Consider the following 24513-nt stretch of genomic DNA (forward strand, 5'->3'; position numbering starts at 1 on the left):
CGTCCCCTCCAGCTGCTGTCTTAATAGTCCTTTCCTTCGGAGGCTGTTTCTGCTTCTGCCTCTCCTGCTCTTCGTTATGTCTCCCTCGATGGCTTTTTCCTAATTCTTACTCTTCTTGATCTCATCTCAACTTTGGACACTGTTGGCCAGTTCCTTCCTTCCTGAACATAATCCATTTTCTGAATGCAGAACTAGCGTATGCTCCCTGTAGACCATTTGGAAGATAGAAAGTACAAGGAAGGAAAAAAAAAAAAAGTGGTTTGTAATCCTACCCCTCAGAGGAACAATGTTGGTAACATTGTGACCTGTGTCTTTTAGTTTTTTCTTCTGTGTGTGTGTGTGTGTGTGTGTGTGTGTGTGTGTGTGTGTGTGTGTGGAGGGGGGCGGGGTTCAGCAGTCCTGGGATTCTGCTGTCCTATTTCTAAGGTCTGTACCACATACCATGCTTATCAGTGCATTGTGTGTTTTAGTGTCTTCTTGCACAATTTTCTTAGGTCATCAAATATTCTTCTCCAGCCCTTCTTTCTTGAAATACTCTTATCCCTGGAATGCGATTTCAGCTGCTTTCTACCTTGTTCTTCTCTGATTTCCCCTCCTGTGTCCTCTGTCTCCCCCACGGTGACCTCGCAGGTTGTGTCCCAGCCTCCTTCCCGGTGCGCTCTCCTCCAGCCTGAGTCCTGGCCACCCAGAGCAGAGCCGCGTCCTCAGGCGGGCAGCCTGTGCTCAGGCCACCGCATTTAGCCAGGCCCACGTTTCCGTCTTCCCACTAGACTCGCCCACGTATTGCGGTGGTGACACTCGACCTGAGTATTCCCAGACTGAAGCGTCTTCTGTTTCCTTACCACTGCCCAGCCGGCCCCCCAGCCCACAACCGCCCCTGCTGCCAACTCCTTCTACCAGGTGGAAACCAGACTCTTCCTGCCCCGCTGCAAGCAGGTTCTTGGATTCTACCTCCACATCATCTTTTGCACCATCCTTTTCTGTCTCTACTGTCCCCAAGGTCAGCCTCATTATTCGGGTCCCAGGTGGCCTCTTCCGAGAGGACTCTGGTCCCTCTCTTCTCGGTTTCAGGGTTTGTCCTTGAAGCATCGGGGCAAGTCCTAATTCCTGCACCTGCTCTGCTCCCCCAGGCTCTGGCTCCTCCCACCTGATGCTCCTCGATGCCTCCCACCTGACGCTGCTCCACTTCCTTTTCCCACTCCACCCCCTCCCCGCACCCTGATGCGCTTTCTCCTTCTGAGCACTTCCCTCCATTATAGTACTAAGGAAACTGCCCTCACTCTTCCAGTAACCCCGGCTACTGCTGCATCTGTGCCAGTGCTAGTTGTTCCTAGATAGTATTTCCTTCTCACAACGACCCTGTGAAGTTACTGTTAGAATCTTCTTTTACACGAAGAAAACAAAGCCCGAGAGAGCTCCAGGGCCCTTCTTGAGATCACACAACAGGTGTGGATGAGCGGAGATCAGACCCCGGTCCCCTGCGCGTACACACTGTACCCTCAGTGCTGAGTCAGCTTATCTGTTGGCCTTCCTCTGAGGGAGGGACCGTGTCTTACTCATATTCGTGTATGCCGAAGACCACGGTGCAGTGCCTTGCATATCTAAGTGCTTGGTAAATGTCAGCCGGAGGGGAAGTAAAGACTTGGGGCCCGAAGAGATGAATTGCACCCTAGCGATGACTGCACACACAGGTAGAAGTCTCTGTTAAAGCTGGGTCAGCCTGCCTGCCTGAGCGTGGGAAGGAGCGTTTCTGCTACATCAATGCCAGTATTTGCCACTGATTAAGGGCTTACCGTGTTCTAGCTGCTGGGCAAAGCACTCTGTTTGCACTGTCTCTTTTAATAATTACTACAACTGCCTGAGATAGAATCTCTTGTTTCCATTTACAGAGGCACAAGCTGAGGCTCAGACAGGTTGAGGAACTCAGCCAAGGTCACACAGCTACTAAGTGGTGAAGCCATGACTGGACCTCCTATCTGTCCAGTACCAAAGCCCATGTTCTAAACTGCTATGTTCTGCAGCTTTCCTGGCCCAGGAGAGTAGGTTGGGTGGTGTGAGGCGTAGGTGGCTACCCCAGAGTCCCACGAGGAAAGGACTTTGAAATACTGGGCTTTGGGTAGCAGAGACAGAGAGGAAACTAGCCTTATGAGCAGCTACTGTTTTCTTCTCTCTTCTTTATTCAGCAGATGCATCCTTCATAATAATTCTCTCTAACTCTCTGGGTCCTGTGGTAGAGAGAGGATTAGTGAGCCCTGCCCTTTTTTTTTTTAATTAAAAATATCTTTATGACATTTAAAAAATTATAAAAGCTCATTTCAGAAAATCCAAATCATATAGAATTATATGAACTGAAGAATGAGAATATTACCTTTCTTCTTAACCCTATACATATTGTTAACAGTTTAGAGGTATCCTTCTAGACTTGGCTGTCTTTTTTTTCCCCTTTTTCGCACAAAAAAATTGTATTTATTTTAATTAAATAAGGGATACAAAAATCATCTTATTTTAAAAAATCAAATAATACAACTGAAAGCTCAAGCCCTCTCTGCCACACCCCTAATTTCTGTTGGCTGCTCTCATCCGTTTGTTCTTTTCTTTCTTTTCCCTCGGCACTTACGTGTTTAAATGATTTACAGAACTATGTTGTTGTAACTTGACTTTTTGATATAAATTAGATCATGGAGCAATCTCCTGCTTTATTTTTCCCAAGTGATGCGTATGCCGGTTAGATCTTTCTAGATTAGTGTGAGTAGGACTAACACATCCTCGTTCCCTGGAGTGTGATGTTCGCTCTACAGGCATCCTCCCGATGCCCAGGGTAGTCTTCCAGTTTTTCACTGCAAAGAGCCTCAGAGCACGCCCCCTTGTTTTNATTTTGAAAATTTCTTAAATTTGAAAAAATTATTCACTGTTTATCATTTATCTGAAATTCAAATTCAAACACAGAGCTGTGTTTCTATAGCAGCTCTCTGCCTTGTGTACATTTGTGAGTATTTGAAGGCCCCACTCCTTTTTTTCTTAAGGTGTCTATGATATCTGATTTTTTTAATGTTTATTCATTTCTGAGAGAGAGAGAGAGAGAGTGTACACAAGTGGGGGAGGGGCAGAAAAGGCAGGAGACACAGAATCGGAAGCAGGCTCCAGGTTCCAGCTGTCAGCACAGAGCCCAACGTGGGGCTGGAACTCACAAACCATGAGATCATGACCTGAGCTGAAGTCGGAGCTTAACTGACTGAGCCACCCTGGCACCCCAATCTGATTTTTTTAAATTAAAAGTTGTATTACTAAATATTTCATATACAGTTGTCCTTGAATAAGGGGGTTGGGGCACTGACCCCCCCCCCACTGGCACAATTGAAAATCCATATGTAACTGCTGAGTCCTCAAAAACTTACCTACTAATAGCCTTCTGTTGACCAGAAGCTTTACTGATAATGTAAGCAGTCAATTAACATCTGTTTTTGTTATATGTGTTATGTACTGTATTCTGACATAAAGTAAGCTAGAGAAAAAAATGTTATTAAGAAAACAGTAAGAGAAAGAAAATACATTTATAGTACCGAACTGTATTTATCGCCAAAAAAAAAAAAAAAATTTCACCGGATCCACGTAAACCGGTGTTGTTCAAGGGTCAACTGTATATAGAAAAGTAGAGAAAATAATGTAACAAATATCCATGTAACTATCATATAGCTTCTTCAGATATTAATGTTTCACTAAGTTTATGTGAGATCTTTGTTTTTTTTTTTCAATGAGAGAGAAAACCTTATTGGTGCCTATATACCCTCCAGCCCACGCATCCTTCTTTACCCAGAGTAACTACTGAGTTTGGTATTTTTCATTCTTATACATTCTTCCTTTTTTCAAACTTTATATAGATGACTTCCATGTGGAATCTATTATCATATTGTACGTATTTTTCAACCTTTTCTTTTGCTAAGCATTGTTTTTTTTTTTAAGATTTATCCTTGCTGATATGTATGGCTCTAGTCGATATATTTCCAAGGCTGTATAAAAATCTGTTGCATGAATATACTGTGACGTATGTATTCATCCTTCCGTTGATAAAGATTTGGGTTATTTCTAATAATTTACTATTATAAACCGTGTTGCAAATAATACCTTCATATCTTTGTGCTAACAATTTCCCTAGGGAACACTTTAGGTGTGGAATTGCTGGGTCATTTTCATCTTACTGAATTTAGTTAATGTGTTCTCCAAAGTGGCTGTGCCAGTTTGTGCCCTACTCATTTCTGTCAGATATTTACAGTTTAGTCAGTGGTTTGCTTTGAATGATTTAACATTGTCATTTTTAATTTGCATTTCCTCCCATGGCTTCTCCGTATTGTATATCATTTTTCTTTTGGATTATCTCTTTTTCTCATTGATTGGTAGGACTTCTTTATTTATTTCAGATATTAATCCGACGTCAGTCACACATTGCTCATAGGCTGAGGCTTGTCTTTTTACTGTTTTTAGTGTCCTTTGCGGTACTGAGGTTTTAAGTTTCAGGGTAGTAGAATTCATCAATCTTCTTTTCCATGGATTTTTCCTACATGCGTGTCCATTTCCTTTTTTTTTTAATTTTTTAAATGTTTTTTATTTATTTCTGAGAGAGAGAGAGACAGCGTGAGCAGGGGAGGGTCAGAGAGAGAGGGAGATACAGAATCTGAAACAGGCTCCAGACTCTGAGCTGGCAGTCAGCACAGAGCCCGACATGGAGCTCAAACCCACGAACCGTGAGATCATGACCTGAGCCAAAGTCAGATGCTTAACCGACTGAGCCACCTAGGCACCCCATACATGTCCATTTCTTTAAGAATTTCCTCCATTGAAATCATAAAAATTGTGTTTACATTTTTTTCTAAAAGCTTTAAAATGTTGCTTTTCATAATCTTTAATCTACCCAGAACTTGTTTTTATGTGACGTAGAGCTCTAATTTCATGTTTCATGTCACAGTGACCAGCAGACATCAGAGTGGTATTGATTGAAGAGTTCATGCTTGGCCACTGCTGCGTCGGCTGCAGCTCTGTCATAGATTGTGGCCTAGAGGAACCCGCCTCTGCGTGGGTGCCAGCCAGCCACAAGGCACCTGCTGCTGCTGTCCACGCCAGTCTCCGTGCGGAGATCCAGGGCTGCGTCCCGGCCTGGCCATCTGGACGTGGCAGAGGCAGGGGCACTGTGGCCCCGGCCATGTCTCCTGATGACCCAGGGTGGAGAGGACATTCCCACTTTGCTGCAGCCAAGCACCCTGCCCGTGTTTACATCCCGTTTCCCCGCTTACAGCTTTGCAGTCCCCGAGAACTAATTCCTCTGTGCGCCCGCCTTTCCCCACCAGCCAGTGCAGAAGCAGGGCTCCTGGTTTCTGGGGGTGTCCCCGGGGGCCTTTGCTTTCCTCCACCCAGACCCACCTCAAGAATCCGCCTTCTCTGTGCCTGCCGGAGTCACGGCAGCTGCAAAGATGGGTGTTGTGTAGAGCCCCTCACGTGCCAGCCATAGTCTTTGTTCATTTTCTCACCGTCCACTCTTTTCCTTAGTCACTCGGCCAGTTGGCAAATACCTGATTGTGTACTCCCGGCTGGTATCAGGGGGCCGGTATCAGCCAGGCCCCCAGTGAAGAGAACGTTCCACACAACCAGGTTCCAGAGGGAACCCCAGGAACGAAGCCAGGGAGGCAGGACATCGCAGAGACTGAGGGAGGTGGAGCAGTCTCAGGACAGAGTTATGCATTCATTTCTTTTGCTAAAAAATATTAGATCCCCCAGCTGAAAATCTGTGGCAGACTTGAGCTGGCCGTTCGGGATACAGAATGATAAAATAATGCAAATGAAATCAAAACCAAACAACAACCAAGAGTTCTGGACTCGTTGTCAGTCAGATGGCTCTTTCTACCATAGAGTTTTAGAAAGCCTTTTGGGTGCCCCGCCTGTCAGGGAGTCAGAAGGGAGGCTCCCCGTCTCCCTGCTGTGCCTAAACCGCTCTGAGTAAGAGTTGAAATGGCTTCACGGTTGGCCACAGTCTACCTGGGCCAAGTATCTGTGTTTCCACAGTGGATGATCTAACACATCAAGAGCCCTTTGAACTTCACTCTTTTTCATAGCGTCAGCCAGATATTTCCTTTGGAATGTCTGCAGTTTCCCGGCCACTTTGATTGTTTCGTGCCTGCCAGATACATCTTCGAATGGTGGGTGGGCCCCCTTCAGACACCAGGGTGTGAACTGGCTGGCCAGTCTGCTAGTTAGCCTGGTGCTGAGCCATGGTGTCTTTTGAGAACCCCTCGTTAGGCAAGGCGTACTAGATGCTGACATTGAAGACCCGTTGATGGCTGTACGATTTACTGCACAGCCCCTCTCTGGGCAGCTTAGTTGGGTAGCTGATTTACTAAGTGTTTCTCAAGCTTAAATCCAACAGATCGTTATTTCTCACCCCATCAAACGAAGTCTTTTAGATTGTTGTTTTTCTTACTATAAAAGCTGCATAGAGTCAAAAGGTACACACTTCCAGTTATAAAATACGGCAGTCATGGGGAGTGAGGTCCAGCAGGGTGACTATAGTTAATATACTGTGTTGCATATTTGGGAGACTAAATCTCAGAACAAAAAAAAAAATTGTGTAACTATGTGCGGTGATGGATGTTAGCTACACTTATCCTGGTGATATTTCACAGTATAGACAAATATCGCATCACTGTGTTGTACACCTCAAACTAGTATAACGTTGTATGTCAGTTATACCTCAATTAAGAAAGAACACCAGAAAATACCCATAAATCTCAACCGCTCACAACCAAACAGTAGTTAATGCTTTGCTTTATATTTGTCTAGATCTTTTTAAATATAGATTATTTTTAAGAAACAAAATATAATGGGGCACCTGGGTGGCTCAGCTGGTTAAGCGTCCGACTTCGGCTCAGGTCATGATCTCACGGTTCGTGGGTTCGAGCCCCGCGTCAGGCTCTGTGCTGACAGCTAGCTCAGAGCCTGGAGCCTGTTTCAGATTCTGTGTCTCCCCCTCTCTCTGACCCTCCCCTCCTCCTGCTGTCTCTCTCTCTCCCTCAGAAATAAATAAAACATTAAAAAAAAAGAAACAAAATATAAGATTGTACTATATAAGCCATTTTATAACTTTGTCTTTCCCCCTGAACTTTTCTGTGTTCCTGGGTATGTGTCCTCAAAATTGTTTCCAGGGGCTGCTGAATCATCCACTGTAAAGGTGTTCTTTAACCATTAGGAATTTATTGCTCCCAACTTTTGCCTTTATTTTGTTAATGTTTTATTTATTCTTGAGAGAAGGAGAAAGAGACAGAGTGCAAGTAGGGGAGGGGCAGAGAGAGAGGGAGGCACAATCTGAAGCAGGTTCCAGGCTACAAGCCATCAACGCAGAGCCCGACTCAGGACTCAAACTCATGAACCGTGAGATCATGACCTGAGCCTAAGTTGGACACTTAACCGACTGAGCCACCCAGGTGCCCCCACTCAACTTTTTTTTTTTTTAATATTTTTATTTATTTCTAGGAGAGAGAGAGACAGCGCGAGCAGGGGAGGGTCAGAGAGAGAGGGAGACACAGACTCCAAAATAGGCTCCAGGCTCTGAGCTGGCAGTCAGCACAGAGCCCGACGCGGGGCTCGAACCCACGAACCGCGAGATCATGACCTAAGCGAAAGTCAGACGCTTAACCGACTAAGCCACCCAGGCGCCCCTTGCCTTAAACACTGTGCCCCAGGGGACATATAGATAACACTCCTCCCATCTGACCCCCTCCGGTCACAAAGTCTCCCTTTCTGTCCCCTTGGCCCATCTGCCTGGTTTCTACCCTGTCTTCATGGTAGCTGTTCCTTTGCCATGCAGGGCTCTTCCTTTAGATCTCACGTGACAGTGTTCTTCTTGTCATCCAGGCATCAACACCTCATCAGAGAGAGCCTCCCTCGTCCCCCCACCTGAAGCAGACTCTTTAGTCATTGTCCCCGTTCCCCTGTTTTACTTTATAAAGGCACTTACTACTCCCTAAAATTATCTTACATATCTGATTGTTTATGTATTTATTGAGTGTCTTCCCCCATCGAGACTGTGACCCTTGGGGTCCGTGACCAGGTTCGTCTTGTTCAACTGCCTGTTGTCTGCACCATGATCAGAGCTGGGCACTCAGAAGTGCAATATGAATGGACAAATGATGTGTGTACTCTTGTGTACACATCTGATCTCTTCCTGAGGCTCTCCGCCCAGGAGTGGAATTCCTTGGTCACATTGTGACCCATGTCTAAATTTTAAGGCATGTCTAAATAGACCCATGTCTATTTTTAAGGCATTTGATATGTGGCACTAAATTAATCTAATTTAAAGTTACACCACTTTTCTGTCTCTCTCTCTCTCCTAGAAATAAATAAAACATTTAAAAAAAAAAAAAGGGGGGGCGCCTGGCTGGCTTAGTCGGTTAAGCATCCGACTTTCCCTTAGGTCATGATCTCGCGGTTTGTGGGTTTGAGCCCCGCGTTGGGCTCTGTGCTGACTGACAGCTTAGAGCCTGGAGCCTGTTTCAGTCTGTGACTCCCTCTCTCTCTGACCCTCCCCTGCTCACACTGTCTCTCTCTCTCTCCTAGAAATAAATAAAACATTTAAAAAAAATAAATAAATAAAGTTACACCACTTTATACTCACGCCAGAAGCAGCTGGAGTGACTCTTCCCCCCATAGCCTCTCCTGACTATTGCCATCTCCCCTCTTTTAAACATGTCTTTGTTAGTTTGATGAAGAAAACTGACATCTTGTTGTCACTTGAAAATAATAATTATGCAGGTGGAACATATTTTCACATTTCTTGGCCATTCGTCTTGCTTCTGTGAACTGCTGGTTCAAGGCCACAGTCCGTTCCTTGATGGAGTATTCGTCTTGTCCCTGTGGCTTTCTAAGAGCTGTGTAGATAGGTTCTCTCATAGGCTTCTTGGTAAGAAGATTTCCCCTGCCCCCACACGCTTAATATATCATGGACACAATTATAAATATACCACATCCTTTTTAAGAACCGAATACTCCATGACATAGGCATACCATAATTGATTGAGCCAGGACCCGTTCATTCCTCAGTTTCTTCCTTGATGAAATAGATAGTAACTGATTATCATTCAGCATAAGTCATAGTGTTATTGTATCAATGTATTACTTACTCTAATGACTTAGGGTGAATGAAATACTGGACTTTGAGAGGCTCCAGAATGTACACCGTGAATGTTAGGGAATGGAGTGTTATTCCCCACAACACGGGGGGGCACAGTGGAGCAGACTGGACAGTAGAGCTGTCTATGAGGCTGCTGTGGCATCAGGCAAAAGTCCAGCGTGCCCCCCCACCCCAGGGAGGCCCGAGCTGGGTGTCGACCCTCCAGAGAAGCAATAGCACTGCTTCTCGCTGAGGTCGACTTGCTCCTACTTTTCTTGGTTTCCATGTTCTTGTGTCCCAGTTCTGGTTGCATCTGCCCACCCTCCCCCTTACAGAGGTGAGCTCCAGGACCTTTGTGTCCCCCGAGCAGAGGAATGCAGTGAAAACACAGGGCCTTACCTGAGTGTAGAGGACCTTTTAGAACCATTAGAGCCACATGATCCTCCCAGTAGATACTGAAAAAACATTTGACAAAACACGGTGTCCTTTCTTGAGAAAAACCCTCAAGAAAGTAGGGATAAAAGGATCATAATGGCCATATATGAAAGACCCACAGCTAATATCATCCTCAGTAGGGAAAAAGGTCATCTTTTTCTTCCCCCTAAGGTCAGGAGCACGACAAGGATGTCCACTCTCACCACTTATTCAACATAGTGTAGGAAGTCTTAGCCTCAGCAATCAGACACCACAAAGAAATAAAAGGCATCCAGATTGGCAAGAAGGAGTCAAATTTTGACTCTTCCCAGATGACAGGATACCTACCCTATGTGGGAAACCCAAAGACTCCACCAAAAACCTGCTAGAACTGATACATGAATTCAGCAGAGTTGCAGGATATGAAATCAATGTACAGAAATCACTTGCATTTCTTTTTTTTTTAAGTTTATTTATTTATTTTGAGAGAGAGAGAGACAGTGTGAGCAGGGGAGGGTCAGAGAGAGAGGGAGACACAGAATCTGAAACAGGCTTCTGGCTCTGAGCTATCAGCACAGAGCCCAACGCGGGGCTCGAACCCATGAACCATAGGATCATGACCTGAGCTGAAGTCGGACGCTTAACCGACTGAGCCACCCAGGCGCCCCTGAAATCAGTTGCATTTCTATACAAATAATGAAACAACAGAAAGAGAAATCAGAAATTGATCCCATGTACAATTGCACCAAAAACCATAAAATGCCTAGACATAAACCTAACCAAGGAGGTGAAAAATCTATACACTAAAACCTATAGAAAGCTTATGAAAGAAATTGAAGAAGACACCAAAAAATGGAAAAACATTCCATGCTCATGGATTGGAAGAACAAATATTGTTAAAGTGTCGATACTACCCAAAGCAATCTACATATTCAGTGCAATCCCTATCAAAATAGCCGCGTTCTTCACAGAGCTAGACCAAACAGTCATAAAATTTATATGGAACCAGAAAAGACCCCGAATAGGCAAAGCAATCCTGAAAAAGAAAACCAAAGCTGGAGACATCACAATTCCAGGCTTCAAGCTGTATTACAAAGCTGTAATCATCAAGACAGTATGGTACTAGCACAAGAACAGACACATCGATCAATGGAAAAAAATGGAGAACCCAGAAATGGACCCACAAACATATGGCCAACTAATCTTTGACAAGGCAGGAAAGACTGTCCAATGGAAAAAAGACAATCTCATCAGCAAGTGGGCCTGGGAGAACTGGACAGCAAAATGCAGACGAATGAGCCTGGACCACTTTCTTACACCATACACAAAAATAAACCCAAAATGGATGAAAGACCTAAACATAAGACAGGAAGCAATCAAAATCCTAGAGGAGAAAGCAGGCAAAAACCTCTTTAACCTCAGCTGTAGTGACTTCTTACTTGACATGTCTCCAGAGGCAAGGGAAACAAAAGCAAAAATCAACTATTGGGACCTCATTAAGATAAGAAGCTTCTGCACAGTAAAGGAAACAATCAGCAAAACTAAAAGGCAACTGATGAATGGGAGAAGGTATTTGCAAATGACATATCAGATAAAGGGTTAGTATCCAAAATCTAGAAAGAATTTATCAAGCTCAACACCCAAAAAACAATTAATCCAGTAAAGAAATGGGCAAAAGAAATGAATAGACACTTTTCCAAAGAGACATCCAGATGACTAACAGACACATAAAAAACTGCTCAACATCACTAAGCACAAGGGAAATACAAATCAAAACCACAATGAGGTATCACCTCACACCTGTCAGAATGGCTAACATTAACAACTCAGGCAACAACAGATGTTGGTGAGGATGTGGATAAAGAGGAAATATTTTGCACTGCTGGTGGAAATTCAAAATGGTACAGCCTCTCTGGAAAACAGTATGGAGGTTCCTCAAAAACTAAAAATAGAACTACCCTATGGCCCAGCAATTGCATTACTAGGTATTTATCCAAAGGATATAGGAGTGCTGTTTTGAAGGGGCACATACACTCTAATGGTTATAGCAGTGCTGTTGACAATAGCCAAAGTATGGAAAGAGCCCAAATGTCCATCAACTGATGAATGGATAAAGAAGATGTCCACATCTCTCTCTCTCCCTCTCTCTCTCTCTCTCTCTCTCTCACACACACACACAATGGAATACTCCTTAAGAATCAAAAAGAGTGGAATCTTGCCATTTGCAGCAATGTGGATAGAACTAGAGTGTACTATGCTAAGCAAAATAAGTCACTCAGAGAAAGACAAATATCATATGACTTCTCTTGTAAGTGAAATTTAAGATACGAAACAGATGAACATAAGGGAAGGGAAGCAAAAATAATATAAAAACAGGGAGACAAACCATGAGAGACTCTTAAATACAGAGAACAAACTGAGGGTTGCTGGTGTAGTGTTGTGTGGGGAGAAGAGCTGAAGTGGGGAGAGGCATTAAGGAGGAGACTTGTTGGAATGAGCACTGAGTGTTATATAGAAGTGATGAATCACTGGATTCTGTTCCTGAAATCATTATTGCACTATATGTTATCTAACTTGGATTTAAATTTTAAAAATAAATAAATAGTAAAAAAAAAAAAAAAAACCATTAGAGTCAATAGACTTAAGTCTCACAAGACAAGGAAGGTGTTTCAGTGTTAAAATTAATTTCACTGTTTTCTTCCATACTTCCATCACCAAAGCAAAACCCTCCAAACCGACATGCTTCCGGAAGCATTCATAAGCATTACCTTTTCTATAGCACTTGGTACTGAGCTGATGCCTTATGCTCCCAGCCTCTTGTCACTGTGGTGACAAGTGGTGGGTCACTGAAGTGGCCCTGAGCGGTTCTTTCTGTTTGGGTGATGTTCTTCTGGTATCTTCCAGGTATGCCCCCATGTGGCTCATCAACTGCCCCAAAGGCAGGGCCCTTAGGTGTCCTGGTTTTGACCCAGCGGGTCGACTGTCCTTTCCTGGGCGGTGAAGGGTGACTGCTTCCTGAGGGCTGAGGTAGAGATGCAGGAGTGCACAGTCCGGTTGGAGACCCCAGAGGTCCCCATCTTCGTTTACTGAGTGACGTTGCTAAGTCTGCCTCACTTCTCTGAGCCTCCTTTTCTCATCTGTCATCTCTGGAGCCAACAGTACTTACTTATGTCATTGGGTTGTTGGGAGACTTCCATAAGGACTGCACGTGACTCGCTGAGACCTGTGCCAGGCAGACAGGAAGTCCTCAGCACAGGCTCCAGCCCCACTGCCTGTCCTGAAATTTGGACCATTTCTTACATTTGCCTTCAGGGTTCTGTTCCAGCGTCGTGCCCCGGAGGCCAGCTGTGGGGAGCCTGTCCCACTGCACGGTGGCTGTTCGGGCTTCCCGTGTTCACATTTTCTTCCATGACTGCCGCACAGTGGTCCGGAGTGTGACCTCTGAACTTGGACCAGAGAAGGATTCAGAAGCTGAGTCTGGATTCGGGTCGGGCAGCTTCCTGCAGGGTCCTGCGGTTGGTTCTGCAGCGCTGGGGCTATTTCTCACAGGGTTCCCCAGGGAACCCCCATGGTAACTCCAGGTGGACTCGAGCAGTGGAGGAGACTGGAACCCGCTGTGTACTCAGCTTTGGACATTGTCACTCTTGGGAATGCACTGAGGAGGTGACTAGTACTGATGTCATGTTGCACCTATAGGAACATCCCTGAGGTGGGAGTTTCCCTAAAAGGAATCGTCCATTCCCCTACCGTCTTCCATGATACATTTTCCCAGCTCTCTGTTTTTTTTAAATTAAAATTCACTTTGCTTTTAACAAAATGATACATAGACAGGTAAAAAAAAAATCAAAGAGTACTGAAAGGCTTGTAAGAATATGCAGCAGCCCACAGCATGTCTCTTCCTTTTTCATTCCCCAGAGGCAGTCATTTTCAACTCTTAGATTTCTTCACTTCTGGTACTTCATCTCCACATTTCTCAGTAATTTGAATGTACTGCTTATTTCTTAATTTGCCTATTCTACACATTCAGTTCTCTTTATAATCTCCCCCAGCGGGCAGCCTCACAAGTTTTGGTAAATTGGTGGTCAGTGTTTACATATTGTGACGAGGCAGACCCTGGGTACGGCGCAGTCAAGTAATGCCCTATGGGTAGTTTTTTCTTTCTCGTACAGCCTTTTCATTTTCTTGGAATTAGTTATTGACTTGTTTCTTTCACTTCGCTTAACTGTCTAGGTACCTATTGAATTTTATATTCTAAATTTTTAGTTTTCTTTTTAATGTTTTCCCAGCTATCTTTTTTATTTTACTGTGTTTTGTTTTGTTTTTGATTTCCTGTATAGTTAACATACAGGATTACGTTAGTTTCAGGTGAGTAATGACATTCACATGAACACGCATCAACTGGTGCTCTTCATGGCTCAGGCACTCACTCCCCAATCCCTATGCCCTGTATTTCACCCATTCCCCTACCCACCTCCCCTCTGGTAACCATCCGTTTCTTCTCTGTAGTTAAGAGTTTGTTTCTTGGTTTGCCTCTCTCTATTTTGTGTGACTTTGCTCATTTGTTTTGTTTCTTAAATGTCACATATGAGTGAAATCATATGGTATTTGTCTTTCTCTGACTTATTTCACTTAGCATCATTCTCTCTAGCTCCATTTGCAATGTATCATTGCAAATGGCAAGATATCATTTTTTAGGACAATCCGTTGTATATATCCACCACATCTTTATCTGTTCGTCAATTGATGGACACTAGGGCTGCTTCCATATCTTGGCTCTTGTAAATAATGCTGCGATAAACCTAGGGGTGCATGTATCCCTTTGAATTAGTGTTTTTGTATTTTGGGGTAAATACTTGGTGGTGTGACTACTGGATCATAGGGTAGTTCTCTTTTTAAGGAACCTCCATCCTAAGTGCCTGTTGATTTTTTACATGCAAATTTTAATTTTTTTTAATTTTTAAATTAATGAATTATGTTTTCAAACAGCTTTATGCCTGTTTTTTTTTCTTTAAAAATTTTTTTAATGTTTTACTTATTTCTGAGAGAGAGACAACGTGAGCAGAGGAGGGTCAGAGAGAGAGGGAGACACAGAATCTGACACAGGCTCCAGGCTCTGAGCTGTCAGCACAGAGCCCAACGCCGGGCTCGAACCCACGAACCGTGAGATCATGACCTGAGCTAAAGTCGGACACTTAACCAACCGAGCCACCCAGGCGACCCCTGCCTGTTTTTATTTTTCTAAATGCTCCAGCGTATCTGTCACACACCCATCCATATTTCTTCCCAGGGTTTAAGTACAGTTCCAGAAGCTACCCTGTCCACTCTTCCCCAGATGGTTCACCACAGCCTTCCCTTCTTTTCCCTTTGTGTAGGCCCGGACACCCCTGTCATCACCGTCCTGTGTAGACTCCGTTTCCTGGGGTTCATGGTTTCCTCTTCATTGATTTCATCCCCAGTTTTGCTGTGCATTTCCCAGTAGGTTCCTAAGAAAGGGTTGGTGGAAGATTAACTTCTTAAGTCCTTGTATGTCTGTAAAGGTCTTTATTCTGCCCTCACACTTAATTGGTTTGAATGGAGAATTCCAGAATTCCCCAGAATCTTAAAGACATTTTTTCTCTCGTCTTATTTAGTGCCCAGTGTTGCTGTCGAGACGTCTGATGCGTTCTGATTCCCATTCCTTTTTATGTGACTTGGTACTGCTCTCGAAGTTTTAGAAATGGTTTCTTTCTCCTACATTTGGTGGGATTCTCTCTTGTTTTGCTTTGGGTGGGACTTTTTCATTCACTGCTACAATACTCATAGGCTCCTTAGTATGGACACTCACCTTCTCTTCCATTTTTTATTTCTCTTTCTGGAGAATTCATCATTTGGATGTTGTCCTGATCCTTCACCCTTCTTCGTTTGACTTTCCTATAGCTTATCTTAGTATTTTACTTTCTGGAAGCGTTCCTCAATTTTCTCTTCCAGTATTTTTAAAAATTTTTAATTTTAGCTATAACTTTTTTATCTCTAGGTTCTTTATATTCTTTTTTTTTTTTTTTAATGTTTATTTACTTCTGAGAGAGACAAAGACAGAGTGCAAGCAGGGCAGGGGCAGAGAGAGAAAGGGAGACACAGAATCCGAAGCAGGTTCCAGGCTATGAGCTGTCAGCACAGAGCCCAACGTGGGGCTCCAACCCATGAACTGTGAGATCATGACCTGAGCTGAAGTCAAATGCCTAACCAACTGAGCCACCCAGGCGCCCCTATATTATTCTTAAATTTATCCTTTAAGATTGTTTTCAAAATATTCCATTCTTTGGTGGTTGTAGTATATTCATTAATCCCTTTGAAGATAAAAATTACAGGTTTTGCTGTTTGTTCCTTAATTTTAATTGTTTTCTCATACTGTCTGTGCTACCCTCAAATGCCCATTGTTCTTTTTTCTAAGAAAGGAGGTTCGATTTTGATTTTTTTGTTGTTGTTGTTTATTTATTTTTGAAAGAGAGAGAGTGTGACTTGGGGGAAAGGCAGAGAGAGAGGGAGACACAGAATCCTAAGCAGGCTCCAGGCTCTGAGCTGTCAGCACAGAACCCAACGCGGGGCTCTAACTCACGAACCACAAGATTATGACCTGAGCTGAAGTCGGATGCTTAACCAACTGAGCCACCCAGGTGCCCCTAAATGCCTGTTATTCTAATTTGGACCCTATCTTTCATATTTGAGCCTTACCTTCAGCACCTGGTGATCCTTTGGTGTCAGTTTATATTTAAGAGCGAGGCACTAGTTACTGGGGTTGGAGTGCCCAGGTAGGGGTGAGGCCTGTGGGCTGGTGGGTGGTGTACAGGTGATGTAGCAGGGAAGTAGCATTTGTAGCAGGAGAACCCCGGAGTCTGTATGTGCTGGTCTACTCTCTGGCACGCTTTAGCATCTCCGGAAACAAATCCTCTGATGCCCAGTGTTAGGGGGTACACCTGGCTGCTGAGGTGTGCGCAGTATTCAGTCTGGAGTCTACTTCCTCCTGGTGTTCTGGAGTCCTGAGCCTTACTGGTTCCATTTCTGCAGAAAATAACATCTGAAATGGGGCTGGGGATCTGGGAGTGTGACCGCTGTGTTTATAGACCTTGTTCTAATCTTCCTGTTTCAGCTCTAAACTCTATACCTTCATCCCCAGTGGTATCTGGTGGCTCCGGGCCCTGGGTTCTGGGGTGCAAGTCCTTAGACCCTCCACTCTGCTAAATCTCAGGCTTTCACTTCCCACATCTCCAGATGGCTGTTGACCTCTCTCTTGCATCGTACTTTTCTCCTGCTCTGTATTTCAGTGTGTTCATGCTTCTCCACGTGGCTGTCATTTGAGAAGAACATTGGCAGAGAAGGGAGACAGACCCATGTTTCCAGTCTGCCACTGCCCACCTACTCCCTCCCAGAGGCAGCTCCTGCACCCAGGGAGGTGCTAGAAAGACAGGAAGGGCATGGAAGAGTGAGTGTGTATAAGAGCGAACAATGTGTGCATGTGCATGCATGCGTGTATGTGTGCCCGCGTGAAGCCCTGTAACAGACACTCTGAGCATTGCACTCAGCAGCAGCATTGCATATCCTCCAGTGATTTGGGGCAGAGGGCGGGGTACAAACAAGATAACCCAAAGAATAAGGGACCTCATTGAGTGGGGATTATGGAGGTGATACATTCAGCTCAAGGGATTATTAAATCCTAGAAACTTCATTTAAAAAATCTTTTTAAATATTTATTTTATATTTGAGACAGAGAGAGACAGAGCTTGAGTGGGAGAGGGGCAGAGAGAGAGGGAGTCACAGAATCCAAAGCAGGCTCCAGGCTCTGAGCTGTCAGCACAGAGCCCGACGCGGGGCTCGAACTCACGGACTGCGAGATCTTGGCCTGAGCCGAAGTCGGCTGCCCAGCCTACTCAGCCACCAGGCGCCCCTAAAATTTTTTGATTACCTTACTTGGGTAGCTAGCAAGGTATGTGGCTTTTCACATTTTGCCCCGATTGAGTGGCTGATTCATTCATTCCTTCAACAAGCTTTGGTTGAGCCCCTATGTATCAGGCACTATGTTTAGTGCAGGGGGTGGATGGCAGTTGCGCTTTTCCTTGTGACGCTCACAGTCCAGTGGCAGGATAGTAGGGGGCAGGTAAACATTAAGTGCACGTGTATATAATTCGTGTTTGAAGACCAAATCTAGTCCCAGAGATGGAGAAGGAATCCCAGTGGACCAGCTGAACCCCAGTGTTTAGGACTTTTTGAATCTTGATGTAGCATGACGTCACTTGAAAGGTGTGGTTCCATGTCAGACCAGCTGTCCTCATTTTCAGTTTAGACGTGTTAGCGCTGGCTCCGTGGGTGCTCCCCGCTGAGCACTGAGGCAGATGCTTTGCACGTACATCATCTGTTACTGCAGCGTCCCCAGGAGGAGGGGCTTGCTTAACCCATCCGTGTCAAGTTCAAGTCTGCCTTTTCATTTCATGGGTTGCACCGCGCCTGGGGCACCTCTTCCTGCAGCTCGGCCCACCTCCCCACGGCCTCTCCCACCCCGGGATTCGGAGGCTGCCCACCGAGTTCTCACGGTCAGAGCTGAAGCGTGAGTTTCTGCAAGGGCGCCTGCGCAGCTGCCCGCCTCACACGTAACTTCTCACGTAGCTCGTTAGCGCATTTAGCTTGGGACATACGCATTAAGATTCATAAATACCTTTAAGTGACTGCATTGGAAAGAGGCTTCTGGGTACATCTTACGGTCACAGGGAAGGCGAGGCTGGGAATGCCCAACCTTGTTAGACCTGGGCCACTTCCTTATGCTGCTGATGAGCCGGGACCCGGGACCTTCTCGCTCCTTGTTCCAGTCCATCCCCTATGTGGGTCCAGGCTCTGGGCACCTCTGTGTTCTGCCCAGACACGCGCACGTGCACGCGTGCACACACACACACACACACGTGTATACACACATGTGCTTGCGCTCTTTCTCTCTCCCTCCTCTCCCTCCCTCTCTCTCTCACTACCCTCCTCACCTCTCCTTGGTTGGGTTTGGAGGGCATCACACATTTTTACTTCATTGTCAATGAGTTGTGGCCTCAGGGCAAAGCCAGGCCTTTGCTTGTCTGTTTTCAATGCCTCCAGTGCAGGTTAGAGGACTGTAACCGCCTGGGCCTCCGAGGCAAGGGGCAGGCCTGCTGCGCACCTGTTCTCTTTACACACTTGCACCGTCCTCTTCATCATAGTGAGGTGTCTTCACACCCAGTAAAAGGAAAATTCAGGCAGTGGGGTGAGCAGAGGGGGAACCATCCTTTTCAAGCCCTGGAGACAATAGTCTTGATTTAGGGTATCCCCCCCGCTCCGTGAATGTCCAAATATCCAAGAGAGCCCTTCCATTTTTTTTTTAATAGTTTATTGTCAAGTTGGTTTCCGTATAACACCCAGTGTTCATTCCCACAAGTGCCCTCCTCCATGCCCATCACCCCCCTTCCCCTCCCCCCACCCCCATCAGTCCTCAGTTTGTCCAGGAGAGTCCTTCTGAACTCCATACCCTTCTGGTGGGAGGTTAAAGACAGCTCTGTTTTCTGAGGTCCCAGCATGGGATTCCACAGCCTTTCAGTGTTCTGCAGACTTTTTTTTCAATGTATCAAAAATAAGGCATTTATTACGGAGAAACCACGGTTTGTCTAGGTTCCCTTATTTCTTTGTTCCTCTGGCAGCTTTTATTTTCACGTCTTCCTGGTTCTGAAATTGGGATGCATCTGAAAATAGATCTGTACAGTTTGATATTCGATCTCTTTTTTTCCCCGAAGGGTTATTCTTTCCATCCCTGAGTGATTCCCAAGTGACTACCCCCTAGAATTGAGGAAGTACCAGAAAAGTACAGTTTGGGAAATGAAAATCTTTCTGAACATGGAATCCCCAGGAGAAAACGAACAAAAGGGATGCTTGGTGGTAGAGAGTGAGGGCCCCCTGCCTTAAGGCTCATGCTCCCCGAGAGACTTTCTGTAAGACCGTTGTGGGGAAAAGTGCTGATGAGGCCTGATGCCGTTCCAGGTCGTCCCTTTCTGAGGGGGTGACATACTTGGAGCCAACGGTTCCTGACATTATCCCCATACCATTCCTCCCCCACAGTTCAGGTCAAACATATTTGCACATGTAGCATAAGGACCTTTCTTTTTCTTGTGTTCCACTTGCTAATTTACGATTGTTCAGTCTGGGGGAAAAAAGGCATTTTTCTTTTGCTAGTTGGCCTTTGGGCTCTCCGAGGCAGCCTCTGAGAATGTGGCTGTGGGGGGCCCTGGGGATGCCCCCCACGCTCCCGCCCCATGCACGTGACAGCCAGAGGCCATTGGCGTGCTGTGCAGCGTGTACATGGCATGCGGCTGAGTCCAGGCAGTTTTTGTGCCAAGAATGGAGGTTTGCTTTCAGGGGTTTGTCAGATCCAGAACTGCCTCCCGAAGTCTGAGGCTCAACAGGACGACCAGGGAAACAGTAGAGAGGAGATCATTTTGGAGCTCAGCCTGAAATAGGGCGCTGCTCCCTCAGTCTTCCCAGATGTGCCCCCTCAGGATGCTGCCCCCTTGGGATGCTATGGGGCCATTGAGCGAGACAGCAGAGCAAGCCCCTGCGGTCTGTGAATAGAACGGTCTGGAAAGAAATGGGGAGGGGGGGAATGCTGTCCTCATCCAGCCATACCTCTCCTGCTCTCCAATCTTGCTGTCAGCAGTTTGCCCCAAAGCCAGGGCCTTCACACTAAGCCCCCCGCCGTGGCCCAGTACACAGTCCTTTAGGACTCAGATCAAGGCTGGCTTCATGCTTGAGCGCTTCTGAGAGGAACACCTCTGTATCTGTGGACGCAGAAATGGCTTCTTAGTGAGACCATAAACAAGGAGCTGAATCTTTTTTATTTTTCCATCATGATACAGTTTCCGACCTTGAGTACCACTCGCGGAGCTTGCATGTGAAGGAGACACAGCAATGAGCGGGTTTCCCTGGCACCTCGCCCCCAGCCCCCCACTCGGGTCCCCTTGACAAAGCACCCTGGCCGGCCCCAGGGCTCTGGAGCAGGCGGCTGTGGCCGCCTCCCCGCAGGCAGTGCTGCTCTCAGGTGGCATTTCACAGCCCATTGGACTTTTTTCTGCACCCTGTACCGTCCCCCGAGTGAGTGGTAATGAGGAACTTAATGTGCTGACTTCTCCAATCCCTTCTTGGTCCATTGCAACAAAAGTTGCTCTTTTCTCATTAGAACCATTTTTGTCAGGGTGTCTTTAATCAATGGCTTCCCTGGGGACAATATTTTTAGAAGTTGTATTTTTCACATTCTCTCTTTTCCCCTTTTGGAAAATCTCTTCCCAGGGCCTAGTGAAATGAACTAATGAGATGCCATGAGAGTTCAGGCCAGTGTTAATTGGCGCAGGTACGAAGAAGATGCTCACGCACACCTCCGTTTCCAGCCTGCCTTACCTGCGCTCTTTTTCTCTGTCTCTTTGGTGTAGGTTGCACAGACAGCAGATGGTGTGGATGCTGACCTCTGGAAAGACGGCTTATTTAAATCCAAGGTTACCAGATACCTGTGTTTCACGAGATCATTTTCCAAAGAAAATGTAAGTCTGGTAGTGGTGTCCGTTTGCTGAGGGCACACAAGGCATTTACGTGCCTGGTTGAAATTTCCTCTTTTTTTTTGTTGTTGTTGTTGTTGTTGTGGTTTATTTTCATTGCCATATTAATCTGCAGTTTTAGTGAACAGGGTAGAAATCAGCAGCCAGCGCTGTGTTTCATTTATTAACGGTATTATTAACCACGTACCCAAGTGTACAGTGAATTCCATTAAAATGTGCTCTCGAAAGGGAACCAGGAAATTTCTCTCCCAGCCCTCATTTGCCTACCTTTCCTGTAAGTCACAAATCACAGGGTAGCGTGGACGTGAGGGTTTGCCAGTGCAGCTGGATTTAAAGCTGGCCAATAAACAGAAGCAGGCTCTTTTCCCAGACACGGCCTGGTTTCCCAAATGCCTGACTTTCTCCCTGAGTCTCTGACATTTGACGTTTCATTGTGTCTGCAGGTAGGTGTCCACCACGTGCGCAGATTTCTTTCAGTGTGCTGTGCTTAATTCTTGGGCCCATAAATTAGGAAATTTTAAAGCCATCCATTAAGGCTTTTCCAATAGAGTGTTTCAATGAGTGGCTTAGAAAAAAGGGAAGTAGCTTCCGTGTCTACACAGATCTACTCTGAGTGAGGCCTATCATAGGCACTCTGCAAATGAACCTTTTCCATCCTCAGTCTCTTCAAATGTTAGCTCCTTTCCTGAAATCAGAGAGTTTTTGTGCTTATCTAAGGTCACCTGTCTTCCCTAGCCCCAAACAGGGAGCTGTCAGATTTTCATTTTCAAGGGTGACATTGTATTTTTGGCCTACATGTTACTGTCTCTTTCTAATGCAAAAAAATGGGGGAGATGGTTTTTTTTAATTTATTTTTATAAATTTTATGATAACAGTAATACGTGCTTACGGTTTAAAAAACAAAACGATTGTTTTCAAGCATCCTCATTCAGATGTGAGAAAGGGGAGCAGTCCCTGTCATGTACCACACAGCCTGTGGTCCTGTCCCTGGGTGCTGTGTGTCCCTTCAGTGTGGTCTGTGTAGACAGTCACGTGGTGCTGCGGCTCGCACGCTCTCCCACCAGCCGTCCCTGTTGTTTACTGATAAGTCTTTGTTCGGAAAATCATTTCCTAATGTATTCAGGACCGGGGCAGAAACCATTGCTTTAATCCACCCCAAGCCCCCAATTATGAGAGTCATATATGCTTGTTGTAAAGTACAGAGTTTCTAATGGGGCAGGGACAGTCCTGGCACTAAACACTGGAACTCCTTCTGCAGGCGGGAAGGTGGCACCTGGAATGAGTCTGAGCAGGACCCTGGGTGCAGCCCTGGGAGACACTGAGGAGCAGTCTGGAGGCTGGGTTGCCTTTCCGGACTTGGGCTCGTGCAGTTAGGGGTGGTTCCCCTCCATTGGCTCCATGCCTCCACCCTGCATCCATGTCCGCACTCAGTACACTCTCCCACCCCTTTGTCCCTGGAGTTGACCTAAACCCGCTTTTGAAACGATTTATATTTTTAGCTTTTGTCACCTCTGTCCTATCTGCCGGCTGCCACTTTCCGCAGGTCAGTGCGTTCACTGCCGCTTAGGGCGAGAAGGACGACCTCCCGGAGGATTTGAACAACTCACCGTGCCCTGGTCTCACGGTGGTCATTACTGATCCCTGCTCAGCCTCCCCCTCTCCTGACTGAAGAGGCTGCAGCTCCAAACTGTGGCCTCAGAGGACAGCGATGAACTCCTTGATTGTTTTTGATTTCTAGGGTTTTTTCATTTGATCGTTTGTTAGTTTGTTTTTGCATTTCCCCGAAGACTGCGGGGTATTGTAGTCTAGGCCAAAAGAGTCCTGGATCTCTTGGAGTTGGGGATGGTGACAAGTCTAAAAAAAGACACAAGTCACCAAGCCTTGTTAATTTTGGGTGTCGTGGGTAAGTGAATTACACATTCTAGAAGATGCATCGAGTACATCAGCATCTGTTGAACGTTAAAGAGCTACTACCGAGTGTTTACCTTGCAAGCCTCACTCCATGAGGGCCGGGCATGGGGGGCAGGGTGTTAGGAAAGGGCTGGGGGAGAAATCACCTCCCCTCCCAAGGAGTGTAGGAAATCGGTGCGTTTTGTTCTCAGAGGAAGAATGACGGAGTCCTGGAGTGGGATCCAAAGCGATCCAGACAAGGGGGTGCCAGGGGCCCACTTGCCAGCCCAGGAGCACGGGAGGAGTGGGGTGTGTTTTAATCCCATACAGCCAGTCTGTCCTGGTTGTGCTGTCACCGCCAGGACTTTGCATAGTGTCATTTTTTACAACCGAGGAGGAGGGAGGTGGGATCTCAAGACTGGACAGATTCTTAATTAGGCAGCTCAAGTCTCCCAATGTAGGAGTTTTGGGACACTCCTTTGGAACCTAAATTCCTTTCCCCCAATAATGCCATTAATACAGAAACCTGGCTTTGGTGTGACATTGCTTCCTGGGGAAGGATCGAGATTAATTGCACTTTTCATGCCCTGTACTTTCTGCATTACCTGTAATAATAATGTACATAGATTAGGTAGGGAGGATATTAAACAGAAGGATTTATGAACATTTGAATATTAAGTTGGTTATCTGTGGCTACCTTAAATGCAAGGTTGTCAAAAATAATTACAGTATACTAGCAAATACTGGCTACCAGAGACAATATAAATACCCTGAGTCAGTGCATATTGGGCTTTTGGCATGAATCATTTGCTCAACAAGGATTGGGAATACGTTCTTCATATTTATGAGGAGGAAATGAAAGAGAGCACGGGATGGGGGAGGGGAGAGGAACAAGCAAAATTAATGGTGTCGCAGACCTACTGTATTAAACCCAGTACAGCAGCAGCCCTGTGCACGGAGGGACCGCACTTGGGCTGCGGGAAGCTTTGACAGTGCAGCCTCCCGTTTTGTATGCACGGGAGGGTTTTTGATGCTTTTTTTTAATGGCCACACCACTGATGTTCTGGTTTTATGATCAGGGACATTTGTAGAGTGTGGAGGGTGAGGTCGCTAAGTGGTTTGCAGTTGACTTCTGTAAAACCCAACTTGTCAAGTAGAAGACATTTGAGAAGGATATTGATGAATGCCCATCCATCTACGGGGCAGGAAAACATAGCCAGTTGTTAATTTCTCAATGCAGAAAGCAGTGATGACATGGAAAAGCAACTGCCAGGGGAGGAAAAAAAATTATGATAGATTAGATCAGGCAATTCTGAAAGCAGCTGATGTTTTCGAGTTAGGTTAACGGTTCAAACCTTTTCTACACGGTCGGAGATTTATTCTGCATTAGTAAGGTTCCACTTTCCACTTGCTGCGGTGCATGGTTTCTCCGAGACCCAGCTCACCTGAAATGTAATAATATAAAATAGT

At 45.7% G+C, this 24513-nt stretch overlaps 1 protein-coding gene across 4 annotated transcripts in view; it reads left to right on the forward strand.

Annotated features, from left to right (window-relative positions):
* MVB12B (multivesicular body subunit 12B) overlaps positions 1–24513 on the forward strand; it is a 274057-nt gene that overhangs the window by 126196 nt on the left and 123348 nt on the right. For all 4 annotated transcript variants that reach the window (XM_077768243.1, XM_077768246.1, XM_077768244.1 and 1 more), the window contains exon 4: positions 21031–21138. In XM_077768243.1, coding sequence (XP_077624369.1) covers positions 21031–21138 — 108 coding nt within the window. The remainder of the gene's footprint in view (positions 1–21030; positions 21139–24513) is intronic.

Source organism: Crocuta crocuta, unplaced genomic scaffold (assembly GCF_008692635.1).
Source record: "Crocuta crocuta isolate KB4526 unplaced genomic scaffold, BGI_CrCroc_1.0 scaffold35, whole genome shotgun sequence".
Classification (NCBI taxonomy): Eukaryota; Metazoa; Chordata; class Mammalia; order Carnivora; family Hyaenidae; genus Crocuta; species Crocuta crocuta.